Source organism: Erpetoichthys calabaricus, chromosome 12, assembly GCF_900747795.2.
Source record: "Erpetoichthys calabaricus chromosome 12, fErpCal1.3, whole genome shotgun sequence".
Classification (NCBI taxonomy): Eukaryota; Metazoa; Chordata; class Cladistia; order Polypteriformes; family Polypteridae; genus Erpetoichthys; species Erpetoichthys calabaricus.
The window spans coordinates 102,484,993-102,499,664 of NC_041405.2; the positions used below are offsets into that span (position 1 = coordinate 102,484,993).

At 34.6% G+C, this 14,672-nt stretch overlaps 1 protein-coding gene across 1 annotated transcript in view; it reads left to right on the plus strand.

Moving 5' to 3' along the window:
- The window catches only part of enox2 (ecto-NOX disulfide-thiol exchanger 2), a 587,323-nt gene that overhangs the window by 542,058 nt on the left and 30,593 nt on the right, over positions 1 to 14,672 (plus strand). Inside the window, exons 11-12 of the mRNA XM_051935340.1 lie at positions 991 to 1,116; positions 8,549 to 8,605. Of these exons, the coding sequence (XP_051791300.1) occupies positions 991 to 1,116; positions 8,549 to 8,605 (183 nt within the window). The remainder of the gene's footprint in view (positions 1 to 990; positions 1,117 to 8,548; positions 8,606 to 14,672) is intronic.

Consider the following 14,672-nt stretch of genomic DNA (forward strand, 5'->3'; position numbering starts at 1 on the left):
TTCAGTGTGCCTGTCCGTACTTTGGTGTCCCATTTCAGGTTGGCTTCTGCCTTGCACCCTGTTCTGCAGGTATAGATGCTGGCTTCCACCACCCTCTACTGGACTAAGACATTTTAATAATAGATGCATCAATGGTTCTTATTGTCGGAAATGTAAGATGCTATATAAATACTTTTACTAAATATGTTAACATTTTGGCTTCCAGCCATCAGGTAGCTAAGGCCATTGTTTAGTTGTTACATTGGGTCTCTATTTAAAAACAAAAGAAGCTTTAATAATGCAAAATAAAAAGCCATATAAAAGTGCTGTAGTCATCCATTTGGTTAAACAAATCCCACGAATTGTTGAAAGCTTTAATAGGCTTGGGCAGCTTGCCGTTTTTTTTTTTTTTTTTTTCTGCTGAATCAGTTAAAATCAAACAATTGGAATTCAGAGTAGTACCAGATAGGTTGGTATACTTTTAATGAACAATTTAAGAAAAAAAATGCAGCAGCACTGAGTAACTGCAAATTATTTTTTATGGGTAATAAAACTGAAACAGGACACTTATTCAACAGATATACTACTTTAGGCTGGAGCAGTTATAGGTTTTTGAATTATTGATTACAGAGCAGCACAATATCCCTGCTTTAAATGTCTTGGTGAGTGCAGAAACCAATATGTTATTCTGTTCAGCAGAATATAGTATAAGTTTGTGTGTATAAGTGTGTGTACTAATATACAGTATAATAATGCGTGCAGCATTTTCTTCTGTTGAGGCATTAAACTGAGATCAGGCTGCACTGAAAGCTGACATTGTAGATCTTGGTTATTGCCTGGCCAAGAATCAGTTATATGGAGAAAGCAGTTAACATACAGTAAATCTGCCTTATTACCGTATATACACAAGGAAGAACTTAATGGAAAACTACTTAATATTTCAGTTTAAGACACAGGAAAAAAAAGTTGTTTTATTTTCTCATTTAAATCTGACCACTGTTTCATCCTTAGCAACTTCTGAATATGAGAGAAGAACTAAGAAAGCGTGAAGTAGACCTCAAGATAACGAAAGAGGAAAAATTACACCTGCAAACACAGCTAAAGAGTCTAAAGGAGGAAATCCAACAGCAAGCTCAGGTAAAGAGGCACCCTGTACTGGTGGTCACAGTCATTAAATTCTGTTATTCATACATTGATATCCTATTTTGAAAAATAAAAAGTAGAGAAAAAAGCCTAGAAAACAATTATATTCCTACAATAACAATGTTTGCAACATATGTTTTTGAATCATACAAAGTATTTAATGAAATGTTTGTTTAAAGTCAAAGCAAATGCAGTAAAAGGTGATTTTTTCATGCCATTATAGATGGAAGTGTCTAGCCATAGCATATTAAAACAGATTGCCTTAATATGTTTGGTCTCAGATATGCAAAGACGGGCACAACATTAGTTAAATAATACAAGATACATCACAGTTGTTGGTTCTTTATATTCATCTTTTTAAGAGTGTTAAAATGATAATGTTCAGAAAACATTGTTCTGCTTCTTCAAATAAAAAAGAAAGCTGTATTTATATAGTTCCTTTGTCAAATGCAAGGCAGAGGAATCCATGAAAAAATAAACTCTGTAGAACAAAGTCATGAAAGTTAAAATGTCACATGTAAGTCTTTATTTATATCTGATCCTGTAGTTTTTAATCAATTCAGTGTAATGGAACGCCATCCCTTCAGCCCTTATATGTTTATATGCATGTGAAAGAAAGACAACGAGAGTTTTTTTTTTTTATTAGTATTATTTATGCTTGTCATGGAATATAGCTTCATTTGCATGCTGCAGCTCTCACTGGGTGGTAATTTCCACAGTTTGATCAATCTCTTGATTAAAAAGTTGTCCACAGCATGTTTCCACGCTGTTGCTAAACATATCAAGTAAATTAGGTTAATTCAGTAAATTGTATTAGCCTACTGTCTGTTTTAAAATAAGAAGCTAAAAACACCATAGGGGAGAAAAAGTTGTCTAGCTGATTAAAATAAATTACTATAAATCTAAGCTGTTACGGATATTTTTTCCATACTTAAGCAGCCGAGTGAGGTTAACATTGGCTTTTACTAAAATCTCAAGATCTAACTTTAATATCCTTGTTTATTTTTATGTCTTATGATATAGACATGGTTTTAGGGATTAAAGTGGTTGAAATTTACGTAAATCTCAAGATGCAAATGTAATCACCCTGTTATTACTGTTTCTGTTAATATCTCATACAGTGAATGTGTACATTGCAATGCAACAATTCAGAAATTTAGAGATATGAGTAACTATTAAGGATTTTAAACTAAAAGTCCCCTTGACTGCACTTGGCAGAGATACAGATGACCCTACGGGAGCCGCATTTCACATTTTATCAAACTTGTGCAACTTAAGTGATGACTAAATTTTAACAGCTTGTTTGCAATCACCTGCATGAGTGAAATCAATGTGCTTGGGGTCGGTTAAAGTAGAAATTTGATTGTCCATGTCCTGATCAGCCATTACTTCTCTTAACCATGCGTTTAAAGAGGCAAAACAATAACACAGCAATCAGTGCTAAATGGTGTTCAGTACGGATATGGCTTTATGGGGATCATTAAATAGTAAATGAGGCAACAGCTGACATTTGATCAAAGTCACATAGGATTCTAGGTGAAAGGCAGATACCCTACACAGTTGCAATTGTCTCAGCAAGCTTAGATATTGTTGAAAGAATAAGAAACACAGTGTCAATGAGGAATTTTTAGATATTTTTATATTGTTGTGGCATTGCTGTTATTTTAAATTAACACTTCACTGTTGCATAGGTTTCTCAGTTTAATTCTGGATAAGATTCTTGAATAGAGCTGCTTCAAAACGTGGTAGCCTGCAAATCCATTCTGCTCCCATTCTTTTTATGTTCATCTGCTGCAAACAATGGAAGAGCCTTTCAAAAGGGTATCTGAGTGTCTGTTTCAACATGCTAAAAACAAACAAAAATGCTCCTGCTACCGTGTACTTCTTGGGAGCATTCAGCAGCAGTCACACTATTAGTTGTGGGCCCTTGCGTCTTTGAAAGTTTCATCATTTTTTTATTTCATTGTTTTCCCCAACCTTCCCCATCTACTATTTTTCTCAAAATGCTCAAGTTTGGAACTGCTTTATTTCTGTGTTTTTGGTTTATATTGAGCCCCACAACTTTATAAAAAAAAGGAGTATTTCTTCATTCTTGACTTATACTCCATCATACATAAATATTTACAGCAAGCCAAAAACTATCCACTAAATAAGATTAAGAAATTATGTCTCTTTAAGGATGTCTTTAAATAAATTAAGTGAAGATATATTAGTTGGATTTGAATTAATTTGTAAATGGTTTACAAATATATTCAGCATTTCCAGTTAGTGAAATGTTTAAATGGTAATTTGGATTGTGATATTATTTCATCCTTTATGTACAGTATGTAAAATAAATTCTAGGACCATCTCTGTTTCAGTTTTGTAAAGCAGCATTTGATTGCAGGAGTGTTTCCAGTTTTGGGTTCTGGCTCCCCCATGAACTAAATGCAAAGGATATTCAGTTGTATGAATTGCAGAAATACTACTCAGAAAAATGTTTTTGTATCTAATAAAAGTAGCCTAAGTGCAATAGAATCTAATTTACACTGTTCAAAAACCAGGCTGTTCTAAAAGTTTTAATCAGCATACCTAGCTGTGATGGCTATAATTTCACAATAATAAGTTCTACACATAAAGAAGTTGACGTGATTTTTTGTAGTTTTAAACACCTTTCTGTTTTAACCTTGCAAACCATTTTAAATGACTTCATTCAAAATATTTTAGTTTTTGGCAACACAATCTGCAGCATCGGTTCTTACAAGACAGATAAATTGAAACCCCACATAGATCAGAAAGATAATAAGGTCAGAAATGTCACAGATTGCATCAATTTGTCTTTATGTGTTGCTCATCACTTCAGAATATAGAGCAGTTAAGCAATGGACATGAAGTCAGTCATACTTGTAACCAGTTTCCAATTATTAAAATGCTTGCACTAAACATAGCATGGACTTTACTTACTCTTTGTATAATTTTAATCATTTCCATCCATGACTTCTCTTTCATTTACATAAATTGAAAATACATTTCCTCTTAGCTTTATCCCTGTAGTACAAACTTAGGATTTCTTCTCCAAAGTTCATGTAAGTCTAATAAAGTATATCTACCTATTTTTGTTCCTTACTTGATCAAGTAAGTGTTTCAGACTGTTACAGTATGTTGTTCCTGAAAAAGAAATCGGAAATCGCTGCTCTACAATGGCGAGCCTGCCAGGGCAGCTCCAAAACCCCTTGTTTAAACCTTCTAATAAAATCTCACTATTCAAGCCCATCCATAAGGATCTGCCATATTTTCTGGTTGGTCTGCTAGTGCAACTGGTTTTTCTTTCAGAAGCACACTTCACTAATTTGTTACCTTTTATCTAAACCCATGAATAGAAAATTTAAAACCACAGTACTGTAGTGTCATCAGCAAGGACCCCTGCAGGGCTGTAAAGTTAATTTTGAATACATACACGGTTTCCTATTGTTTCCTGTTTATAACACCCATATTGATACCGTGTTCTAAATAAATTCCACTTGCAGTATGATCATCATCTCTTGTTGGATGCCCTATTTTTATATATTTATTTATTAAGTTTTTGATTTAGTAAATATATATGATTTTGCACAGTTTTATTTCCCCCTTTTGATATACAGTTTCAAATTTTTTTCCTCTCCTCTTTATTCTGCTGGAATAACAAAAATCAATCAAATATGCATTGTACAAAAAAAAAATCTAAAATCTGAGACCGCTTGGGAGTTGAGAAAGAAGAGCTACAGCCAAGAAACTCTACCGTACCCTGTAGTATAGCTAGACAGGTCCCTATTGAGTTAAAATCAAGTCAGATCGTAGCATATGCTTCCTTGCTATCAGATGTTGTTTCCTTACAAAATTACCTTATTCCAATATGTCTTGATATCTGCCGATTCTACCCTATATTTTATAATCACTTCCAATAATTTAGAACAGAAACATGTTCAAATGGACTGTAGTTAGCCTTCATGCTGGTGTCCTGCTCTTGGTATTTTCTCCAGTGTGTAATAACCTCTGAAAAATATATGTTAAAACATATTTGTATAAAATGATTGTTTTTTTTGAAGACTATAGACCAAATATTTTCCAGTCCTTGTGACTAAATATGCTTTTAGTATTGTTAAAATGTGTGATTTCTCTCCCTCTGAATTGTTTAATATGCCCTCAGTATTCCCAGGATGTTCAGGGCTAGAATTGAAATCAAAATACTTGGTAGCCTGATGGACGAGTGGATTTAAAAATGTAATAGTCCTGGCAAATCTCTAAGAGTGCTTTCTGTATCAAAAATCAGATAAATATCTGGATGAACAGAAAAAGTATTTTGACGTATAACTTGGAAACAAAGCAGCCCTTCAATAAAATATGGATCTATCCCTCAATCATATCAGTGTCTTCAGGTTTGAAGCCACACAGGCTCCATGTATAGCAATCCATTTTAACATTTAATGTCTCATGCTAATTCTTATTTTACTTGTGCAATTTGCAATTGTTGGCTAATGTCAGAATCTTAATTAGATATACAATATGTCAGAATCTGAGGTGGCAGATATCTGTAAATCCATTTTCACTAGTGGAAACTGTGGGAATTTTCCAGATCGGATCTTATAGAGGTTTCCATTAGAGATGTCTGTAATTACATTTTCACAAGTCAAGGTTAGAATTCCAGAGGCTTTTCATTTATTTGATTTTTGATATTTAAAATGCCATTTGAAATATTCAAAATGTAATTAAAGTTATTTTTATGTATAATTACAAATAACTCAATTTCCATAGAGGTCAATGAGAAAAAGTACCCCAATTGTATAGACTGTATCTCTTTTTCACAATATAGCTGGTAATTTTTTTTGTTATAAAATACATTATTTTTAGATTATAATGTAATTATATATAGTGAAAAGAAGGCCTGTAATTTTAATATGCTTTGCCTTATACATTAACCTCCACTGTTCAAAGAGAATGTAAAAGTAAAGTGCTAACACCCATAGGCAATAACTTAAAAAAATAAAACTGTATTAAAGATAACCTTAAATAATTACATGCGAGTTACAATATCACATTTAAACATTGTTCAGCTCTGTGTTCCTTAAGTATTTGAACTTTCCTTGCCATGCTACGGCTTTTAAATGAAAACTTAGTTCTCTAGAAGCTGTCAAAACTGGATTACAGCATTGGTACCACAGCAGAGAATACATGAGCATACTTAGTTTTACAAAAGAATCCTTTTTATCTTTTTCTTTTATTTGTTTAATTTTATTTCTTAAATTTAAAATAATATAGCAAGAATAATAGTATGCTTCAAAAGCAGTCCATGAAGTTTAGTATTCAAAGCCACTACAGCAGATATCCTTGAGAGGATGAACAGTTACGGGCCTACATGTGAATCTGTAGGCACAACAAGAAAAGAGGGAAACACTATCTGAAATAATGGAGTTACTAAAAGGAGCTGCTGAAGAAAACTATTTGAAGCCACTGTGTTAGATTATAAGTAACAGAGATACTGTAGCTCTGTGCACATGCATGAGGAAACTGCGTGCCTCTGTCTCGACACACTTTTGTTGTCCCACCCATGCAACATTTGTACCCACTCCTAGAGAATTTGCCCACATTAATATTAGGAATTTTCACAGGTCAACCATCAAAGTCATTACAATAAAAAAGCCTATTTTATTATTAATATTGCCAAAATTACAAGTCTGACAGAAAATCTAATAGCCTCAGACTAGCAGACTATTTCCAGTTTCATGCCCTGATGGTTGTGTGTTTATTTCCATCCAGTCATTTATTTATTTATTTTTTTCTCCCAGTACTAAGTCATGAGGAATCAGTGTCAGTCTATCGCCAAACTGTTTTGTCAGTATATTTTGTTTGAACAATGTTTTTCCTAATACATTTTATCTCCTTTTTGATTCTTTCATACATTGTCAGCAATATTCTCTAGGTGCTTTATCTCATTTTTCTTTTCTTTTGTACTGTTTAATATTCAGTCTAAGTTTTCTTGCACTTGTTACAGAGATTCCATTTCTTTAGTAATTATTTTCTTATTTTACATTTTCATTGACTTAATTAGTATACTGCTTTCTAACTTTTGGCATAAACTATTCAGTATGATAAAGTATTATTATTAATCAACCGTCCCTGCACTTTCTGCAAGTGCCTAAAATGTGGCCTTTTGAAGTCAGACATAATACTTTTAGTTTCCGTTTATTCACACAGCCATCAAAGGGTAACTTTACATTGTGATCACTAACCGGTTCATAACACTTCAGTAACCTTTTTAGTCTGAATTTGGCCTTGATTATTACGGAATGACAGTTAAAGTTAAAAAGCAAATATTAATTATTTTATGATTTTTATACAAAGTTACTGATGCAAATAATATCATTTTGTAACCTTGAATTTGTTAATGTTTCTTCAAAGTATTTTTTCGCTCTATTTTTCTTAGCAATGTATACTTTGCAATGCCCTGTTTGTTAATCTCCCGTGTCTTTTTAACTGTTTTCCAATTTTTGATACGGGTTGACAAGTCTTTTTCTTTCCAAAAGCATGAACAAATACAGTAGGCTTTACCAATCTGATTGTAGCCAAAGGATTAAGAACTGATGGTCTAAATGTTACAATTTTAGACAGTGCAGTTAGTATCATCACTAAACTAAATAAATGTCTTCATGTGTGATAGCCCTGTGGCTTTATTTGCCAGTGATATTTAGGCTGTGTTTTTTTGGTTTGTTTCTTTTCTAAACGGCTCTTGTTTGTTAAATTTGTTATATTGTTAAATATAAAAAGTATCTCTACCAGAGACAGAGGTAAATACAGTTGGATACTATACTATACTTTATCTTCCCTTTCTCAATGATTATAGAATGCCCTTTCAAAAGAGCTGTGCTTCCCAAATAAAGTCTGGAGTCAAAACTCAGTTTAAACACTTGGCACTTTTTCTAATAGCTTTTAGGTTGTTTGAATTTTGTAGTACATATTTATTTTTTTGTTTCTTCTTTAAGAGCCTTTGGATTTGAGTGTGTCCAGCCCACAGTCATTTATTATCGTATTTATATTCTAAATCATATCCCATTTAAAGAAAAAAAAAACGTGTACATCTATAATACTTGTTATCAAAGAGAATATAAAAAGTTATCTCTAGAAACAATTTATAGTCTCAATACATTTGGAACACTTGTATAGTTGGTCTGGGTAGACCCTCCAAAATATAAGGGGTAATGTGATTGCAGTTAATAATGATGTCTTTTGTTGCTTGAGATTTCTGGTTAATTTTATTTATTTATTTATTTATTCTATTTTATTTATTTATTCATTTATTTGCTATAGTTGCATTTATTTTTTTCCTGGGCAACTGCAGAGGTTTTCTTATGTCCAGTTCTGTTAGTTTTCCAAAATATTACTCTCTGAAAATTATTTTTTGAATTGCTTGTAGCTCGAGAAGACAGACAGGCATGAGAAAGGAAGTGACGAGAGTGCTAATCAAGTCACTGTAAGTAGAAAGCAAATTCCTTTTTCTGGCAATACTCTTGCCCTTCTTCCTTCTCTCAATGACATGACAGATCATTACAGGGCAATCAAGCAGGGGAGAACTTTATTTGTTGAAGGATAAATCACCTCTGACACAAGTAGGTTAGGAAATAAAACACTGTCAGATCACTTGTGGAAAATAAAAGACACAACTTCTTACAAGAAATATAAACCTGCTGATACAAAGTAAGAGCTCAGTGATATGGTTACAAGAAGAGTCTGCTTGTCGCTTTGATATATCTCTGTCAGATGTATGTTTAGGTAGAAGAATGTCACACTGTGATGTATGGTAGTTCTAGATTTGAGGGCGAGAATCAGCACTGATAATTTGTAACAGAAGTGATAAGAATGTTGCCAGGTATACACAAATTTAATGCTACAGTATATTGCTTTATGTGGAACAGGCATGTTCTTAATAAAAACAGATGGGACTTTTTTAATACACCTTTTACACTTATCACTATATTGAAGAAGTAAATGTTCTGCCTATGCATTTTTTTTTTTGCTGTCAACATTTTATTTTCATACAGTGTTTCCACCACAGCCTTTGTACTCAATTAATGTGCAGACATAGTCAAGAATAACTGCATTTCTGTCAAAAAGATCAGCTGGAATCCGCCATATTTAGATGTATATTTGAGCTTTTGTTATAGATTACCTTTAACATTTATTGAGGTTTCAGGAAGAATTGCATTTTTTTTGTGAAATTTACTGTAATATACATTTAAATTAAGGAAATACTGAGCTTTAAATAAATATTTTAACAAATATGTGTTGTCAATGATAGTCTTCTTAGTTTTTTTATCTTTTTAGTAAATCCATCTGCATAATTAAAATTCTATGTATAGTTTTTTTTATATATCTAATAAAATACCACATATAACATTAATTAGCTTTTATTTTTAATGTCTGAGTAACTACTTAGTTTGATACATACACACGCACACACACATATATACACATATGCACATAAACATAGACATATACATACATATACAGTACATACACATAGACATATATACACATACACACACCTTTTGTTTCTGCCATGTGCCATTTTCAGGGATTTGCACATACGTATATGCTTTTGCATTTACGTCTGTTTTATTAAATTCAAAATAAGCCAATAATTTTGTATTTCTATTTTTCGCTACCTTTAAAGCTTCTGCTTCTTCACCCTCTTTAAATTGAATCATATTCTGACCTGGTAAATGAATCATTAATAATTCAACAGAATGACTTCGACCGTGCATTGGCAATTCCATTAAATGCCACCCACTTTCCATTGCACTGACATACTGAGTATCTAAATATGCTTGAACTTCGTCCTGAGACTGTTCTTTGGATAAAGTTACACATACTCTATCGTGCCCTTTATGAATGTACTTGTAGATGAACTTAATACTCATTTCCGATGCAAAATACTTGACATTAATATGACAATCGAATTGTTTGAGCAAATACGGGTTATATGGTACAATCATTGAATTATCGATCATCACAATTTTACCATCTTTCTTTCCATGATAATTGTGTTGTTAGTGACGATTATCTCTTCGGTGATAATCTGGAAAGCCAGCCTTAGTCTTATCTTTTGATTGAACAAACACTTTAGGAAATTTCTTTTAACAATTTTTCTCTTTTGAGTCCCAGCATACTGAATCTTTTAAATGTGGTCCATGAGACGTGTTTAATGACTTTGTACAATAATTCAGGATAGGTTTTTCTGTTTGGAATTTCAGCACAGACAAAGCAATCTACATCATCAGCAGTTAATAATTTATTTTGCAAAGTAACCAATAAATGCATGTGAGGTAACCCTGTTTTTGAAATTTGATCATGTAAATGTATGCTCTGATTTGACCAAACACCATTTCGATTCTATGTTGCATTACTTCTCCGTTATCATAAATATACACCTGCCCGAATTGTGGTGTCTTCGAAATTAAACTTGTTGTAGTTTTTATTGTTGTGGGACCACAGATTCTCATAGCATATGGTCCTGAATCGTGTAAATCTACATTTTGAGCATTGAATGATGCAAACATGAAAAGATTATTGTAGACTTGGATATTTTGTCTGTAGTGTTTGTGGATTTCACTTTCACCAAATAACAAATCTTTCAATTTTCGCGGATACGCCTCTTCATTGGGAGGCAACACTAGTTTTCCCTGATGGTATCAGGAATTAGATGATCTACAAGTCTTTGAGTTAAACTTTAAAGCCTTACAATATCTACATACTGACATATCACCTATGTCCATATATTCAATCTCTTTTTGCTGTTCCATTATTTCATCGAATAATAATTTCCGTTTGTTTGTGCTTATGTGATCTTTACTATCTTTTTTTGATACTTTCAAATTTTACTACTTTAATTTTCTTTAGCTTGCTCTACATGCGTATTGTGCCAACGTTTTTTTTTGAGCCTTTCAAATTCCACTGCTTTCATAATCTCTAACCAGCTATGCATGTGTATTGCACCATTTTTGAACGTTATTATGAAATCTTTTATTTCTTACCCTGATTGGACCTAGAGCTTTTCAATTCCACTTGGTCCGGGCTGATTATAACTTTCCTTATTTTCTGAATTTACACATAGATTATTATTGTTCTCTTGTGCATCCTTTTTTGCCTTCTTTTCTCTCCAACGCTTTTGTGTCTCTTTTTGACATTCTGCTCTTTCTTCTTCACTTAGTCATTCACGGAGCACATGAAGTGTGTCTGCCAAAAGCATTCCAACAACTGTGAGGTTAGATGTCCGTGAACTTGTTTTAAATCGTTTGTAAGTAGGGCGTGACGTGCAAAAGTCACCATCTCATGGGTCTTGCTTCCTAAGGTTGTAATGTCTAGTCTCGCGTGACATCAAAGTGTCTCTCTGAGATGATCACACCTCATATATATATAGTGGAAGTCACGTAGACATACAGCTCCCAAAACCAGGACACAGACAGGCACACGTGCAAAACACCGCACACTTTCTTTTTTCCTGTTGGATAAACACCTTCCCCCGTTTCCCACCAATACAACACAGTGGACAACACAGTCCAAGTACAACAGCACCCAAATTTGCTTCTTCTTCTCTCTGTCTCTTTCTCTTCTCTGCTGCCTCCACTCCTCTCCCAGCAAGCTTTACCCTCCACTTCCCGACTCTGGCTCCTCAAACAGAGTGAGGTGGCCTCCTTTATAGTGCTCCTGGAAGTGCTCCAGGTCCTTTGTGATCAAAGGACTCCCTGTAGCACTCCCTGGTGTGACAGAAGTGCTGGAGTCCAGGAGAGAACAATAATAATCTATGTGCAAATTCAGAAAATAAGGAAAGTAATAATCAGCCCGGACGTCCTGCGAGAGACACTTTAATGTCCCGCAAGACAAAGCAGTGAGACCAAAGGACAACTGCTGCACAGGCTTTTACATGATCGATGTGCAGCGCGACAAGCAGAACACGCAGTTTGGCAGCAGGAGCAGAAAGACAGCAGCTGATCCGTCCGTGTCTCCTTAGCGTGCGGCAGAGATGCGCAGTGGCTGGCGCGTGGCGCGCCCCGGGGGAAAAGCCCCTAGTATATATATATATATATATATATATATATATATATATATATATATATATATTGTGGCGGACCCTGGCCGGGACACCCGTTCGTTATATGTTGTCACGCTTGGGTCACAGAATTGCACAGAAACACAGGAGATGGTAGAGACAGGAACTTATTCTAACACTTCAAGCAAACATGTCTCTTTCAGAAGTAAAACGAGCTCAGTATGCAGTTAGTTCTCGTTTAAAAGAACAGGCAAACATCATAGGGGAGCACAATGGGAGCGGGACCCGCAACAGGAGCAAAGGATGTCTGGGGGAGAGAGAAAAAAAGCAATCAGCCAACAAGGACAGATGTTGTTCAGGCTTTTAAGTATGCGTACTGCCGCACGAGAAACATCTCAGCGACAGAGCAGCCGCAAGTAAGGGAGCAATGTAAAGGTAGTCTATCAGCGTTTTTAAGAAGGGGTTTTTTTTAGGAGCGTCCGTGTCTTCTAGGGGTGCGTTCAGCCCCCCGCTCACAATGTTCAGGGGAGCAGCAATGGACTGTGTAATACCTCCCCTGGACGCTAGATGGCCGCCCCCCTGGGTTAGAGCGATGCCTCAGTTTCCCGCAGGGCTCCATGGGAATTGGAGTTGGGTGCAGCCCTGTTGGGTCCTGCAAGCGCCGCCAGGGGGTGCTGCAGCTGGGACTCCTGAGCCCTTATGGGCAGCGTATTCACTACACCTGGGAGTGCAGCCGGAACTCGGCAGTCAACCACCTAGAGCACTTCCGGGTGGACTATTAAAGGGCCCAGCAACCATGACTCAATGGCCAGAGTCAGGAGAAGGAGGACGAAGCTTTAAAGAGGAGTGGTGGTGTCAAAGAAGAGTGTTTTTTGGTGTACTGGGGACTGTGCTGTGCCTGTGGGGGTCACAGGGAAGACGTGCCCCACAGGTGAAGAAAAATAAAAAGTTCTTTTATTTTTATATGTGCCTCCAGTGTGATTCTGTGTTGGGTCAGGTGCCTATATAGCGCCTTTTACAATATATATATATATATATATATATATATATATATATATATATATATACAGTATATATATATATATATATATATATATATATATATATATATATATATATATATATATATATAATAGTGTACAGTCCTTAAATGAGTTATACATAATTGTATCCATGTTTATTTGGAATTTAAAGAGGTAGCCAATTAAAAAATTAACACAGCAACAAAAGAAAATATGTTTGCATGGCACTACCTAAATTCTACCTCTGCCATTTCTGCCAGTAGGCTGCACATTTGCATATTCTAAGACACTTGGAAGAAGTAGAAAGCAATTAAACTTTAATGACTTGATTAGCTAAGGAAATTCTGTTCCAACTCTTTTTTATAGACTTTACTATGAAGACCTCCTTCTCCCATCTGCTGTAAACTAAACAGGAATACAGTGCTTCAGCACTCAATCGGACCATGGTACCACTATGTAATACACTTTAAGTCTGAGATGTTAGTTATTTGCACCAATGAATTTCAGTCTTCTTTTCCAAGATGCTTGACATTGGGGCCCTTAGAGATTAACATATTGATGAAATGTTCCCATCCTTCTAGCAACCCATTTTTTTCTATTAAACATTTTGTATAAAGCCTCTATATCCTTTAAGTCTGATGGCAAAAATTATACTGTCTTACAATAATAATAACACAACGTATAAAGAGTATTTATTCACTCTGCCACTCTGAAAAAGTTCTCCATAGATGATTTAAGTTAGGAAAGAGACCTTTCAATCAACATTTATGGTAAAGAAAACATACACTCCTCATGGATTTGTGCAAAGCACAGAGGAAGTCAACTAAAAATTAGGTTATGTAAAATGTGCCTGGCCAAGACTGTAATTGTGTTGTTAGATATCTACCTCTTTCAGTCAGATTTTTTTGGACAGTCTCACATTAAGACATGCTGGAAACAAAACTTTGCCTGCCTGTCAGACTGTATTGATACCAGTATTGCTCTTAATCCAGTTACAGCAGTGATCAGTGTATCACTAGATGAGATAATATTGTGTAATGAAAAAACTACATCGTTTGCTCTTTACCTTATCTTTTTCAAGAAGAAAAAATTTAATACACCCACTATTGTATTATATTTAAAATTAGAAAGAAATCTCATTTTGTATTTGAGGAGATATCCAAAACCTCTTTGGAACTGGGGAACATTTTATTAGTTTTAATCCTAAAGCAAGCATGTATGGCTTTACTTAACCATCTGGGTGCTCTACAAAAACTATATATTAGGTTACCCTATTTTGTACCACTGCAGATGTGTTATCTATGGTATGGAAGCTAAATTTGACATAAAATATTGTATTACTTATCCTTTTCTGTAGCATATTTACTGTAACACATTCTTATAAAACTAATACAGGTGAGAAAAGAGAAAAAAATTAACAGGAAAATGTGTTATACATCTCACTTGTCCCTGGTAGCAGTATATTTCTC